Source organism: Lepisma saccharinum, chromosome 26 (assembly GCF_977018435.1).
Source record: "Lepisma saccharinum chromosome 26, izLepSacc3.1, whole genome shotgun sequence".
NCBI classification, from domain to species: domain Eukaryota; kingdom Metazoa; phylum Arthropoda; class Insecta; order Zygentoma; family Lepismatidae; genus Lepisma; species Lepisma saccharinum.
This window is the reverse complement of record NC_139254.1, coordinates 15411018-15427795: the sequence shown is the minus strand read 5'-3', so window position 1 is coordinate 15427795 and position 16778 is coordinate 15411018. Positions and strand designations below refer to the sequence as shown.

The window sequence follows — 16778 nt, the reverse complement described above, 5'->3', positions numbered from 1 at the left end:
CACGTCATGTAACTGGGGTTCTCGGAAATTATTTGAAAATAAAGGAATTGAAATTGACCTGTACTTGAAAAGCTGGGACAGGAGAAAATTGCGAACATATCGTTGCAGTTCTTTCTCGAAAGAGAAAGGCTGGTTTAATAATAATATTCACGATTTCATGACCAGGCTATACTCACTGAAAAAGGACATCGTACTGAATGAAACAGTAACATTAGCATATCCACTTTTTTTCTGGTTACATTTGACATTAATTCATTCTCAAACTATTTTCATCTTCCCTCTTAATCGACTTGCACCTGTTCCAAATTTCACACATACGTAACACCGGTAATACATGGACGCATTGGTTAAGACGCTTCATAATTTTTCGAAAAAAAAAGCTTTATTTATAAAGTACAATTTAAAACTTTACTTTCATGGAAATATATATTTATCTCTCGATAAATAAAGTAAGCAGACTCGTGCATTCTTCGTAATTTCCTTGCCGAATTACAGTGTTATATCCCCCATACCAATCTTCTGTCAATTACGTTTTCCCTGATTTATTAACAAATTTCATTTTGTTGATTCCACGGGGTGGAAACACATGAAAACTTTTAATTTGTTCTGACCCATAAAACTATTTAGAGCAAAAAAAAACCAAAAAAGAACCTGAACAGTAGACCTTACTTTCTCGCATATTCACCATGCTTTAAACGACTTCAACACAACGTATCCTACTTAGAGTACTTCCTGAAAATCCCGGCAGATGGCATATCGGTTAATTTTAATCGCGAATAGGTTAGCTGGAAAGAAAAGCCGGCAGTGGACTACAGCCTACAGGGACAAGATATCACGCAAAAAATAAACTATGCATTGTTTCGGAATAAGTGTATTCTTCTATCGCGTATTTGATCTCTTGTTGTCAAATTAAATTAACAGCTTTGGTGTATAATATCAAAAGATGCATGAAAACAACACGTTTCGTGGGCCATCTGCTACATTCTACGCATAGCTTTCTTCCGCTCGTGTCCGCTTGGTGACGTCACAAGCTCTAGCCAATAACGTGCAAGTCGCGGAGTGGCCCCCTCTGACACTAAAGTTTAAATCACCAACCCTGAGACCTTCTGTAAACAAAACCACGTGCATGCAGAAAGCATTGCAAACTCATAGAAGTAAAATCACAGATCGCTTACTTCCTATCTCTCCTTTGTAATCTGCGCTTATACCAAAAAGGACATGTGGAGCCACCCTACGGCGCCTTCGAAACTTAAAGCGTAGTCATAGCAATCTCTCTGCCAATCACGTCTTTCTCTTGGCAGTGACAGTTGAATGCGTCTCAGCGCAATGATCCGCTCACCCCACCCTTCCTGTTTTTATTTTATGCTAACAATTCGGACATATCTCGTAAGGTCTTATTATTTATTTTATTTAAGTGCATAAAAATGTTCTGCAAGGATAAATACCGTTGTTCAGTCAATGTATGTTATGTTTGAATGATTTCTACATCTAAGTTACGAGATATACAGAATTAGTAGCCCAGAAGCACAACAGAGGAAAATAATTACAAGTTCCTGAAATTCCAGCACGTAAATCATTCCGTTGTGCATGAAAAATGGTCCGTGTATTATCTGTGGTAATAAGTATTTTTATTTCGTATTCTCCCTATTATGCGTTGCTTTTCTGACATTTTGGGCAAATCGCGATTGTATCTTGTGTAAACTCTACAGCGATTACTTTGTTCATAGATCAATGCGTTTTCCCCCCTCCCTCGTCATTGTTTGTTATTTAGCGCATTTTTCCACTTTTAGGCTAATCGCCACGATGCTATGAAAAATTGATGACACAACGAAAAGAACTAACCGGGATTCGAACCCAGGACCCCTGCATTAACTGAACAATGGTATTTATCCTTGTGGAACATTTTTATGCACTTAAATAAAATGAATAATACGACCTTACGAGATATGTCCGAATTATTAGCAGAAAATAAAAGCAGGAATGGAAGGGTGGGGTGAGCGGATCATTGCGCTACCCAAAGTGTTCTAAAGGGCGCTCGAGCCATCTTGCAACATTTCCCAAATTGTCTCAGTAGTAGTCCTAGCGCTTTGGATCACTACATCCGGTGTCATGTTACATCCTGTGGCCGTGCTTGAGAGCAGGGATCACTGACGCAGCAGAAATTTGATCCTCTGCTGACCTTGAAGACATCCGTTCTCAGAGCCCGGTGCTGAGGTGGAAATGGGAGGGGGTAATTGACCCCCGATGATGTCGTTTCTGAGTGTTTACTAACCTAACATGTGTGTGTGTGTGTGTGTGTGTGTGTGTGGAGTATATGCGCGCGCATTTAGCATGAATGCATGAAAACGTAAAGACATGACGAAACCTGATTTAAAAATGGCGGCGCCGTTGCTATACCCCGAAAGCCTAGTGGTTAAGGTTATTGCTTTGGAATGAAGGGTGTCGATTGATTTATTAAGTTGATGTTTTTAAGTCCACTTTATGCACATTAAGACTAATCGGGGGCTGAACCTACAGTTTAAAGGGGGGATTGGAAGCACTATGTGCCTCCACCGGGAATCGAACCCGCGACCTATTGAATACAAGGCAACGATGCTACCACTGCGTCATCGGGGTGGCAATTTGTGGAGGGTGTCGAGTGTTCGATTTCTGTTGCAATTAGCCTGTGTGAACTAAACACAAGGGGGAAGATGGCGGTTAAAAGCGAGTGGTTAATGTTGTCGCCTGTTAATGAAGAGGTCCCAGGTTCGATTCAGTATGTAGTTAAATGGAGTGAATTGTTTTTGTCCGCCATTATAGGTGCCCGATTTGCCCATCTATGCATAAATAGTTTTTGAATAGAAACAATATGGCTACCGCTTTTTGTGCGAGGCGCGGGGCGGGGAGGACGCGGATGTTGTTTTTTATTCCGCGATATAGAATAATAGTGTAAATATGAGATACGTATTTAAACCTGATGTTTAAATATGAAATGATTAAAGCTGATGTTTTAACCAAATTGTTCCGGGTTCGATTTCCCAATGTTGACAAAATTGGATATTCAATTCTATTTGTTTAAAAGTCCCGATTAGCTTTTGTGCACAAACCTTCGAAGTTTTGTAACCAAGGGGTTGAGGGTTCAATTCCCCCGCTGGGGGCTTTTGTTGGCCATTTTAAACATAGTCCCGATTAACTGTAATGCATAAAGTTTGAGTTGTTGTTTCATCGGATATCTAACCTGGAACCGTTTTATTACAATGCAAAAACTTTACCACAATGTTTCAATTCCATGTAAGTTTCTAAAAGTTATGTCTCGATTAGCCTTAATGCATAAAGGGAGGGAATTAAACGAGAAAATCAAGCAAGATGGTGGCAGATGTGGTAAAAGAAAATGGAACTAGTTTCTATGAGTGTTTTTTTTATAGTGACAAGAAAAATATAGAATCACTGCTAGTTATAGAATAAAAATAAAAATACTTGCCTTTGCATATCCAGCGCTGTCCAGAAAAGCTCTCATGCTTTACTCCGCCAATTCCGCAATACACATTTTTTTATTATATAGGTAATTATTGATTGCAGAAAAGCTCCCATGCTTTACTCTGCCAATTTCTCAATACACACCTTTTATATAGTTAATGAGTAATGTTATTATTACCAGCCAAAACATAAACAATATGGAGTTTTAAAGGTTAATAAGTTAAAGAAAAAGCAATCACACATATATTTTACCCCAGTTTATTACCAATATTTACAAATTCAAAAAACCACACACACACACACACACACACAAATGTTTATTTGTGCCACCAGTTCATCAGCGTGTTACTTTAGCAAGTCTTATTTGTTCAAGTTTGTTCAGTCACCAACATAAGGAATTGTGTCACTGTTATAGCCACTATCTGCTACAACCACTGAATTAAAATGTTTCACTATTTTTTCCACAAGCAAGTTTTCGCAAAATACAATATTTCTTTGGAAAGTCTTTTCCCGTCGATGTTTTGTATAGACAAAAGCTCAGGTTTTGTACATCCGCGTAGATGGGAAAGCACAAACTTCTCCTTAATACATGCACGGACAGGGGAAATATCCGTCCATCCGAAACACTGTTCTCGAAGTTCGATAATGCAAGATTCCACACATTTTCCAAAATACGCTTTTAGATACGGCGACACTGTTTCACACATAAGCTCCGCATGCTCGATGCACATGAATACGTTCATAAAGTTCCGCCACGAACTTTCTGCGATGAACACAATCTCCAAGGAACCGTAAGCTGGTTTCTTCCTTATAATGATCTGACGGTTGTACAGCGAGGTTATCAGCAATTCATGTTGCTCACTTGGGTGGTAGGAAACACGAGGCTGCTCACCTGGAATAGCGATGTAATTGTCGATTACTGGAAACAAATCCTGGAGAGCGTGCCACTCCTGCAACTCCAGCTCAACACCGGCCGCTCCGCTTCTGTGTAGCCTAACAACAGGTTGGAAATCCAGCTGAGACGACAGTCCGATTGAGATAACTTTTGTTTTCGAAGCATTCAAATAGTAGACATGATCCAATAATAACACCTGGCGTATAAAACTGGTTACTGGTTTTTGTTCCTCAGGCAGTTGCTGATCGCTTTCTTTCTGAAGAACCCCTTTGAAATTAGTGTACGGTTGAAATCTTTTCTTCAGCGGCATCGAAATAGAGGATTCCATGACTACGAACTACAAGGTATAGAATTGAAAAATGCGTGGGCGTGTTTTTGAGACGCATGCCCGCGTAGAAAACCAAACATGTGCTGGACAAAAAGGTGGTGGGCGGCGCGTTACAAAGTGCAATGGTCAGAGAAAAATCAGCAGAAAATGATGAACGTCATATTGAGGAAATATGTTATCCACGAGAATAATTTTAGAAATTGAAATAACAATAATGGAAAATTGGAAAGTTACAACAGATGCACAAGTATTGGATCGGATTGTCGATCTAAGGTTGGGTTTATAGATAAAGGGCATAGTGGAAAATATCGACGATGGTTCTAGTACGGGGTTGTTCTCGTATTTCCATCGGCATAATCCTCCACCGCATTTGAAGCATACTGTTTTATTCTCTTTTTGAATATAAAATAATCCTGCCTCGGACAAAGCTTCTACAAATGGAAATCTCTTGAGTGTCAGTTTCTGAAAGAGGACAATCTAGCATTGAAAGAGCCCATCTCTGGATATTCCGTCATGGTCCTGTAAATACACAAAACAAGATAAATATATAAGTAAGCTGGTGTAAACTGTGGAACTACAAAATTTTTAAAATACTCTCAGAAGCACAATATATGTAAATTGTATTAAATTTCAAACAGTATTTACTGTCAATATTTTCTAGTATACGTACCGAATATCATAATTTTAATTTACGAGTCAGCAAATACGTTGTTATAATATTGTCGTTCCTTACCGGCTTTGGGAATAAAGTTTGAAATTGACGCATGGTTTTGCCAGAGAGACTATGGAATAAATACAGAAAACAGTAATGTCCATAGTATACACAAGGAAACAAAATTGTAATATTGTGTAACTCACCTTGTTATGCTATTAATCCAGATGAATATCTCTTTGATTATTAATTTACATGAGAGCGTCAAATTCAGCATAGATAACACAAGTCACAGTAGATTCCAGAGCCGATTTAAAATGGACCTCCAGGCTAACAGCCCCTTGTTGTTGAAGACTGCAATGGGATATGGCACTTGTAGCTGCGTCTGGTGTTATATCGAAAACAAGTAATGCCTATCCCTGGGAGTATTCCTCACGCGATATATTGTTTCCTTCATCCATACAGTGTATCCCAGTTCCGGAGAATAATGTGTGATATGCTGTTATGTACTTGTTGTTTTCAAAGTCTGGTTGAAGTGGTTTGCCAGGAATTTGGCAACAACATATAAAGTAAAGAAGTTGTAATTGAAATGTTGGAAATTGAATGGGTTAGAAGACAAGTTACCGTTGAATGCGTCATTGGTAACAAATCCTACAACTATTTGTTTCGGGAGACGTCCACGTATCAGATCATCAATTGTTTTTGAAACAATATCTTTCAGAATAGTTACAGCTTTTAGTTGTACTCTTGTTAAAGGGTATTTTGCTATATGTTTTTGCAATATTCGACTGTGACTAAGTTTGATGGGCGAGCTAACAGATACTTTTCTCACATATAATGCAGCATCCAGAATTTCCACTTTACCTTCACTGCCATCTGACCCCATCAAGCAGAAAGTGTTTTTTTTTTCTCGAAGGTATCAGTTTTAATAACATTTCCACTCCATTGATCAAAAATTTCTCTTGATTGAAAATATCAGAATGCAAGTAACCAAATATATCGAATGTTTTACTCTCTTTGGTTAGTTGGTTACGTTTGGTAAAGCCTTTATTGTCTTCCGAAACGCTATCAAAAGCGCCTGCTGTGTCCTTGTACCACAATGCACTTTGGAGATCAGATGATTTTGCAGATATGTCATAGTTCAGTGCTTTATCAAAATAAAACCTGTATGGATGCATGTGAGATGGAAACGAGATGAGTTTGTTATTTAAATAAATTTGTACTTCGCTGAACATTGCATTGAGAAAAGCATTGACAGGGCCAATTGTTTTATCTGTGGGTAGCAATAACGGAACATTCAGTTTTACAATTCTCGCTTCTATATTCAACATTGTGTGTGCCAAATCCACGTAATCGTCACCATGGCCAGGTATTATAAACTCGACGGGGGCATTATCTGCCAGAGAACTAACAGGTTTGTATCCGATGTCTGGTGTTCTAATATACTTGTCTGAGTAGGTTTTACCGAAAAAATATCCAATTCACTTTTAAAACACTCACACGATTTCTCCCTGATTAGCGCCATATCTAATCAAACATATATCTGTTGTTCTTTTAATTTTTTACGGTTGCGTGCGGTTCTTTTGTTGGTCTTTGTGTTGGCACCGGATTTCATCTTTCTCGGAGTAGTCCTTCCAGTTCGCTGTCCCGAAGCAGAGTGATTCTGTTTGGAATGTTTATGTCCTGATAACCTGAACCAAGCATATCTTTTAGCTTTGTTTCAGCTTTTCTTTTCAGATTTGATCTGGCATCCGAAAGTCTGGAATGTAGTGACTGTTTTAAGGGTTTTTTGTCTACAACATAATCTAACACATTTACCCCTGTTTTTAACAATTCTTTCCCTACAGCTGGCACTCCTTTTTTTGATAAAAGGCATAGCTGACCGAAAAAGACCCCCAAGAAAACTTCCAATGCCATGTCCTTTTTGATAGGCAGCACCGTAATATATATTACTCACAGCAGATCCAGCTTGTTGATGGTAGTATTGAAAATATGGATCATTCATAATCAGAGTTTTTCATCACAACGTCTAAAATGAAGCTTCAAACACACTAGTCCGAAGGAGAATGGAATTTATGTTTCTGCACAGGGATGTAATGTGGTGAATCGAAAATTTGCACACCATCACTTCCAAAAGTATGTTCCATATGATTCATGTTTATAATACATAATAGAGGGGCGATAGCATCTCCCACCATATGTGGTTCCACAATATCTGTGTAAATAAACATCTAGGTAGGAATTTCTCTTGCAACATTTGGAGGCGAGCTTCCAATTTTTACTTCTGACAAATCATCGGTTGGTTCAAAACCCAATATCCGTGCCAGTGATAATCGTACATTTATTATTTTCTGCTTTGTAGATATATCAACTGTCACATGTTTGTATCCATCTTCTTCTGTGTTTGGAGCCGTTGACTGTTAAGTTGCTTCTTAGTCTGGCTCTTTACCCACTATCCTGCCCAGCATGGGAGCCCCTGCCAGTAGCTATGCTACCGCCGGTATAGCCTAGGGAATCATCAGAGCACGCAAGCCCCGCCACCAACTCCAAGGTCCTGCAACCACTAGGTGGGGTGGACACACAACTGGGGTCCTTAAAATCTTAGCCATACCGGATTTCACCCTATGAATTTGAGGGTAGGACCCGTTGACCAAAGGGCAACAAGTCAGATGTAGAGCAGGTAATTAATGTAACACTAATTGAATAGCTAATTGACTGAGTTTTATTTAGTAAGCTATAGCACTCTAATAGAATCATAAAAGGGAGAAGTTAGGGGCGGAAGGATTAGCACCATAAAGGGGCATGTACTTATCTCTAGATCGCCTGGATGCTGGAACAGTCGGCTGGGCGCTGGTCCCGTTGGCTGGCCTGAGGTGTCTCGCCTTAGGACAGACCCTGACGTGTGCCCCACAGCTTCTGGCGGCCCTGTAGTCGATTCTCCGGGACCCGATCTCGATCCCTTGTTGTGCTCGTTGGCTTCTCCTCCTGAGGCAGGTTGTTCACCCCTTTTATAGTGCTCTCAGGAGTTGGGAAATGCTTAGGATAGGTTTTCCAGGTATGGTTGGTAATGATTATTTTGGGAGCCAACTTTTTCCCAATGTAGCGGGTGACTCTGGCATAGCTATCCCACTCGCAAATAAGACAATGATACTTGGTACAGCCTGTTTGTAGTCCTGTAGGAGCTTGCATGGAAAGGTTGATATTTACGTAGTTTAGATAAAAACAGTAAAACCAGTATTGACTACAATGAAGTGCCAAAGAACACTTGCCCAGTGTTAAACTATGTCTCCAAGTGTGCCGACATTTTCAAAACACTCGCGGACAGATAGGGGAGTAAGGAGTGGCGCTTAGAAAAAGGCACTTAAGTGTCAACCTCACTTTCACATAATACAACCTGCATACTGACGAGGCTCTGTTGTCCTCTGTTGAATTGTATTGTGTCCTGCCATATGTGTTTGTTCATTCATCTCAACTTATCATTTATCACCATCTCCGTGATTGGCCAAAAGTGGCAGAAGCGAAGTAAAGTAAGCAAATCAATCAATCACACAGACAGATGAACATGTAAAAATACTAACGTATGGTTTTCTTATCTCTAGAGAAGGATCTTGGTGAGCTTACACATTGAAACTCTGGATTTCTGCATTAACCTCCTCCTACTTTCATTCTAGCAAGAGGGCCTCCCCAATGGCACAGTGGTAGCGTCATTGACTTGTAATCAAGGGAGGCACATAGTGGTTCGGATCCCACTTTAAACTGTAGGTCCAGTCCCGATTAGCCTTACTGTACATAAAGTGGACTTAAAACACCAAATCAATCAATTCTAGCAAGAAAATCTGTAATTCAACTATGCTTGAAGATGCTTTTCTTCCACCATTATAAAGGCAGAATTTCAATTTGTGAGACACACATCTTCATATGGAGAGTGCGATGCATAAGTATTACAAAGTAAATTGTCCACCACTTTCTTTTTCATGCAATGGGAGCTTCAGAAATTGGAACAAAACACAAACAAGCCACTAATAAACTTCTGCACCAGCATAACGTAAAATTCCCGTCTTTAAAACAAAAACATTGCAACAGTTTCATCTAAAGCTTTACCACATACCATCAAGTGAGATAGATCACCTTAACGTTCTTGCAAAAGTCGCTTACTACAATTTGCTACCAATGCCAAATCTTCCTGCACTCAATGAGCAGATATTATAGAATATGGTGGCGCTCCCACATTGATATCCTAGTGGGTGTTGCAAATTATCCACCACCGCATGAATCGTTCTAACCTGGAAACACCTCTAAAACTGAATATGAGATAACTAATATTCCATCATGCATAATCGTTAAATTTCATTAACCGTAGCAAGTAAAATTAGTAGAAACTCAAGTTATATTTTAAAACTTGTAAAACTGTATGCCTCTTATTACTAGATGCTTTTTGCCCGAGATTGTGGTTTTGTTCCTGGGAAAATTAGTAATAACATTTCCACTCCTCAATCTGAGCCAGTATCTTAAATCGGTTTTAGTCTCTTGACAGAAATGAAAGAGTGGCATTGTTGAAGACAGCCACAAGTGTTTAAATGAGTTAAAAATAACAGCGACAGGAATATGTGCATCAATCTGCTTTATATGCAATTAAAGAGCACGTAGGTTGTGACAGAACTGTTGTTACGGGATAAGAGTAGACTATGAACTTGAAATATCTGCATCGCATGAGTTTTGTTTCTGAAATAACTTACGTAGGATGTCGAGGAAAATAGGTTGTTAGGATAGAAGTTTACCTGCCTCCTACATTCACCCCTTTAAACCATATTTAAATACGATATAAATAATAAATAAATATACGCGTATATGTCGATATAGAATGATTCCCTCTCTTAGGTATGTATCTAGAAATATATTTCAGAGGGGTCTGAACCAATGTCTCAGAAATAATAATAATAAAATTATAATTATATTAAATTAAAATATAAATATGTAAATTAATTAATATTGTATTGTTATAATTGCAGCAATAGGTAAATAGATGGCATAAGAATAGAGATATAACAGCGCGTATTCATTATCTAGTTTACGTGTAGTTAAGATCGCCAAAATTTTTATAAAAACAACATCCCTATCAAATAGTTGAAAAAGTAAAGTTCCTGATTAATATTGTACGCATATTATCATAAATAGTAGTGTGCAAGAATAAATATTTAGTACTGTCATTCAAAGCCATATGATCCCATAATCCTTGCCTTCCAATAAGTTCAGAGGAAATTAATAAGCATCGATTATAAATGCTAAAACAAGTGTATTTTATTACTTAATTTATGTATTTGCAAAGTCTTTCGGGGGAGTCCGGCCCCCCTGGACCTTTTCCCTAAATACATCCTTGTTCTCTCTGTCTCTCATACATACACACACACACACACGGCGGTGGTTCAGTCAGTGACGACCTCCATGGCGGAGTTGTTAGCACATCATGCTATGATACAAGGGGTTCCAGGTTCGAATCCCAGTTAGGATGTTTGTGTTTGTCCTAAAAATGAAAAAAAATTATACATGTGAAAAATTGAGAAAGATAGTGAAGGGAGAAACTACCGCTTAGAGGGTTTCCTTTAAAAAAAAATCAGTAGTGGTTCGATTCTCATAGTGGGCGACATCAGGTCAATTTTTTTTCAACAATATAACCGCTTGGGGTTCACTCAGCTTCTAATACATTGGTACCTGGGGAGAGGAAAGGCAGCTGAAGCTTGGTGTTGATCATATCATCTATACAAGTGCCACGGATACCGCCACATCCCTCCTTACAACTTTCTGGCATGTTGCAATATGTACCCTAACAGTTTCTAATTACAATCTAATTTAGTATGAGGTGATAAGGTTAAAAAGTTGTACCTGTCTTTTCAATTGTAGTTCTTTTCTGATTTAAAATTCTTTAATTAGACTTGGAATAGTAATTAATAGAGGTAGAATTCTGCCCGAGGAGAATGGCATAATTTTATGTTTCATTTAATGTAAATTATAAATAATAGGGATTTATATCTTAACACATCCTAATTAAAATGATGTCCTCAGACCAAAGAAATGTAGAGAGGACATCAAAACAAAGGACTTTACCACTACTATTTTTGTCATTGGTGCGTCGTTTTGACATTACGAAATTTCAAAAAAGACATTTTTCCCTTGTATGTTGACAATCCAACATGACATTTGATCACATCTGTGACCATTCTTCCTGTAGTGAAATGCAATGTGCCAGTGTTGGAAAGAACGCATATTGTGTGATAAACTTTATCAGCCACATCAAGTGTTGTAAAATATAGGAAGACGTGTCTAGTAAGCCACTGAGAAGTAAACCAACAAATCAAAAAACAGTGGAAAAACAAATAAAGTATCCACCCATGCCCTGGTTTGGATTCAAACCCAATACCCCTGACCCCTGAATGTCATTTTCTTTTTTAAAAATTCTATTTTATTTTTCCATTAACTATAATTATTGGGAGGTACAACGCATATGCATACATTTGACCTCCACTGAAAGTTCTCCATGACAATTTGTTTTAAAGCTACGATTTGTTTTGTACATTGCAGCAAGTTTGAAAATAACGTATTGAGACACACTTTTACTGAGCGTGTGAACCTTGAAAGGTTCGAGGATCAAACCTGGAGCCCTTTAGATGAAAGTAATTCTTACCATTGGGGGTTAGTGGGCCCGGACGCTCTCTCTTGGCTGCATGTGCTAACTGCAGGAGGTACCTAAATAAACTTAAATTTACAGAACCCTTTCAAGAATAGCAACTCTCTTGTATTTGGGTTACAACGACCTTAAGTCTGCAAAGGCAAGGATGGCATTAGAAAAGCATATTACCTGTCTCTCTCTTGAAGCGTGGATCGAAGAGTTTCTAAATTAACTCTCACTTGCTTGCTGAAGTTTGCCTCTTAAATTGTCTCTCAGCTTTGCAGCACTTTACTCCCAAATTCACTCTCCAAAACTCAAGAACCCTCTTTTCTTACTCCCGAACAACTTTCCTGTTCTCTTCCTTTCCTAACCCCAGGACCAACTGTCTCGAGCAAGATGCAACTTGCATCCACCCTGATCCAAACTCCTCCCCTTCTTCTCTCTCATCCCATTTTCCTCTGCAAATACTGGCGAATGCTTTTCACTGAGCTGGCGCTGAAGTTAACACATTCCTTATATTTCCTGCCAGGCTACCTAGCTAAACATAACTCGAATATGAAAATGAGGGATATGTAACGATAGTGTGTTCGAAAAGTACCTGTACAGAGAGGCTATTGATGTGCGCGAGGCTCCATCTGCAAATTGTTAAATGAAAAAAATATTCTCTGCAAAACATTTTAATAGGACCTAAGTTAGGACCATTTCAACGCATCAGAAGAGAATGATCGGGCAACAATTTTAAATCCTCCATTTTATTTCTTGTAAAAAGCAGCACTCTAGGCACTGCTATCACGTAAATTCTCAACTGGCACCAACTCTACGAGATGGCCTTTGTCAACCTTGGCAGTGTCAAAAGTCACATTTTAAGGTTTCATTATTAATTAAAGGATCTTCATTGAAATAAAAAAAAACTATGTACTTAGAAATGTATTTTACAAAAATGAAGTACATTGCTAATATTTTTATATACATAAACAATAGCAAATGGCAGAACTGTACACTCAATTACATGCTACCTTTAGAAATAATGGATAGTTAAAATTCAGTAATTTTCCAACACACCTGTGTTCGTAATACTGATGGTATTCTGTCCCATACTGATTCAATAGGTATCGGAATACACACAAGATTATAACGCACATACACTGTCTGCATTTTTCTGCACCTATTTCAAAGCTGCCATTCCCTTCTCCAAAAGCTCCACCATGATTGGATAAAGAGGGTGAAAGTGTTGCTCCCTCCGCATCCTAACTATCTGCTGATACCTCTGCAGAGCTCCACCGACCAATTCCAATCGCTCCCTTTCGTCGGAATGATCATCCAGCCACTGTGAGTATCGACTCACTGACCAGCTTGCACTCTGCAAAAAAATTTAAAGTAAAATTTCAAAATTGTAAACATGATGTCAAGGATTATCATGCATTTGGTATATCTTTACAGTGAAGAATAAACATTTGTGACAAATGAACAATGTACAGGACCTGCTAAAAGAAAGGACTGGTATACATATATGCATTTATAACACAGTTCCTTAAAAAGGTTATTGTGCCACTACAACATAGCGTTGGAAGCACATCGCTTGCTGGCACGATTGGATGTACATAACCCCTCAATTCAAGCCCATAGATTTATTTTAATAAAAATATTTCACAATTACAAGTAAAGTAATCATGTATTTTTGTCACTGAAGATGTTGGGAATTTTGTCCCTGACTGCCAAATATCTTGCACAACTCCGAGAAGTTTGCATTCACACTCATTAGTTCTTCTGGACGAGTTTGTTGTTGCATAAGAATCCCCTTCTGCAACCCCTGCATCTACATTCCTTGGTTTTACATTTTCTCGCATTATACATTCAATGTTCATGGTCCAAATTGAGTAAAATGCTATAAAATTTCATTATATATTCAATGTTCATGGTCCAATTTGAGTAAAATGCTATAAAATGTCATTATATATTCAATGTTCATGGTCCAAATTGAGTAAAATGCTATAAAATTTCATTATACATTCAATGTTCATGGTCCAAATTGAGTAAAATGCAATAAAATTTCATTATACATTCAATGTTCATGGTCCAAATTGAGCAAAATGCTATAAAATTTTCCCAGATTTTACATTTTCCCGCATTTTATGTTCTTTCACCCTGGTCCCCTGAAAAGCATAAAATCGAGGTTCCACTGTACTGACATTCACAGTAGACAGAGAAGTGCCACAAATCGGCACATTACAATTCTGTTCTCTATAACATCACATTGATTAGTCAGCTCTATTGCAGTGTTCCCCAGTGTGCATAGCAAAGGGAAACTTGACAAAACTTCAGCTTGGAAAGCTACCAAATATGCTATGTGCTTGAGTTCAGAGAATGTGTATATCCAAATTTGCGGCAAGCAGCTTGCTTCCAGCCAGTACAAGGGCAGTGTTACAGCGGCACAATCAACCAATGAAGGCACTGTATTATAAACAACATTTTCAAGTACATCTCATGGTTCTTTTTTACATATGTCTAACAGATTTTTTTAAAAAACATGACATGCCTTGCACTAACTCATTCATAACAAAATATTGTTTATTCTTGCATAATGATGACTTATGCACATTAAATACCATGTACATAAACAATATGTGGCAGTCCATGATGGATGCGGTAAACGCGGTTTAAAATTACTTACATGAAATTTAGAAAATTTCGCACTTCCGCATTGCAAAATTTAATGGTTAAATCCCATTAATTTCGAAAGATCCACTGTCTTCATTCACTGCTTTGATGCGGTACCATCTTCGCTTCAAACGCCGTATCCTTTTGTGAATGAAGACAGTGGATCTTCGAAATTAACCATTAAAGTTTGCAATGCGGAAGTGCAAAATTTTCTAAATTTCACGTAAGTAATATGTGGCAGGGTTACAAGAGCATACTGCAAGCAATATATAATCATTATAGGGAAGGACTGATATGAAATTTTTACCAATAGTGATAGTGTACTAATATGAAATTTACCAATAACAATGACCAATATTCAACTGATCCAATATAAAATTGCGTATGTTTCTTGCAGAACATGAATGGTTGATTCATTAACCTCCTCTTTATTAATATACATGAACTTCAAAACATTTATTTTCTATTCATGTTTGGGGAATAAAACACACAAGTTGATAATAACTAGATGCAAAAAAGTTAGTAACTCGCTTAAGTCTAATTATTTTTAAATGTATTCTATTTTAGAAAATAATCCTATCTGCTTGTTAGAATATTATTTTCAGACAAATTCATGCATAGGCGGATCTATAACTTTTTTATGAGAGGTGCACAGAATATGATATAAGCATATAAGACTGAAATTAATATAATGTGCAGATATAATGTGACATATTAAAAAAGCCTAAAATATGTCAATCACAAGGAACAAACCCTTTGGTTTCAAGGTGATGGCATTAGTAGAAATAGTAGTATGTAGTTCAATGTTAATTGTATGAGCAATGATGACAGAAAGTATTGAGCTCGAGAATTATTTTCATCAGGGCAAACAGTCACAAACATGGGAAATATTTGACCTAGAATGCTGCTCTTGCTTTGTTTCAATCAGTTAATGTTATTTTCTTGTAACCAACAAGGTCCAATTTCATTTCTGGCATCGATTTAATTAAGTATCTAATAAATCTAGTTCCAATTAATGTATCTGTGTTAAACTTAGTTTTATAATTTTATTATCTGGGAAAGGATTGGTTGCTGAAAAATTTAATGTTAGTTGTAATTACAGTGCCTTGAATAATGTAGTGTGAAAAACGGACGGATCTGGCCTCTCTGGCAGGTTCCACTCAGAAATGATACCGCTAGAGGCGCTGGTGTCGGTACAGGTGCATGGCATTCGTCTGCTTATAATGGAAGTAAATGGAGTTTTTGCTGCAACGTCTGATTCTTTTCCTTGTAACATTTCTTTGTATCAGAAAATTGTTATGATATTTGGTACAGTAGTCGCGAAAATATTAAAGAACATTCTGAACCGTCAATCCTTACCTGTCCTTCAGTTTTTTTATTAACAATACAGAAGAAAACATAGGTATGGATTGTTACTCTTAACTCGTAATATGACAATTGCCGCGAGAATTAATATTGCATATGCATTATCCTGAAAGGTTCATTAATATTGTCATTGTCACAAACATTATTTTTATGGAAATTCACACAGACAATACTCGTTTATTTTTCAAAAATCTGTTTTACATCCATTCGCGTGTTGTCTAACTTGCCGCCCAAAAACTCGCAAGCGTGAAATATGCCACTTTTCGTTTCTTGCTTACTGAAAAAATGTAAACAACGCATTGGTTGAGTTATATTTTCACCATGTCTCGAAGATATGATCGCCACTGTTTTGTGCCTGGTTGTTCTAGTGGACATCGTTCAAGTAAAGAAAAGGGTATTTGTATATTTAGTGTTCCCAAACAAAAAGATAAATTTTATTAGCATACAAAAATAAACTTGTGTACACAATCCAATGTTCGATGTCCAGCCTCACATTGCAATGTTGTTGCTTGTGTTTGTGTTGCACATAAAACATATTCACGTTACTTTTCTGTGTAAATGAATGCCATTTCATGACTGCAAATCACTCCACAAATATAACTGTTTCCATCAATTCACCTACTGCCTTTCAAGACAAACAAATCTGCACAACATATTCCAAAAACTAACTAAGCCGCATTACTTTCATAACAAACTTAGCACCTGTACAGATCGCACTGCCATCTATGTTGTCGTCTAGGGAACCAGTTTCTTGGGTCGT

The 16778-nt window shown here is 37.7% G+C and overlaps 1 protein-coding gene across 1 annotated transcript in view; it reads right to left on the bottom strand.

Annotated features, from left to right (window-relative positions):
* Nucleotides 1-12909: 12909 nt before the first annotated feature.
* The window catches only part of fws (Conserved oligomeric Golgi complex subunit 5 four way stop), a 70384-nt gene continuing 66515 nt past the window's right edge, over nucleotides 12910-16778 (bottom strand). The window contains exon 15 of the mRNA XM_083112451.1: nucleotides 12910-13355. Coding sequence (XP_082968577.1) covers nucleotides 13161-13355 — 195 coding nt within the window. The 3' untranslated portion in view covers nucleotides 12910-13160. The remainder of the gene's footprint in view (nucleotides 13356-16778) is intronic.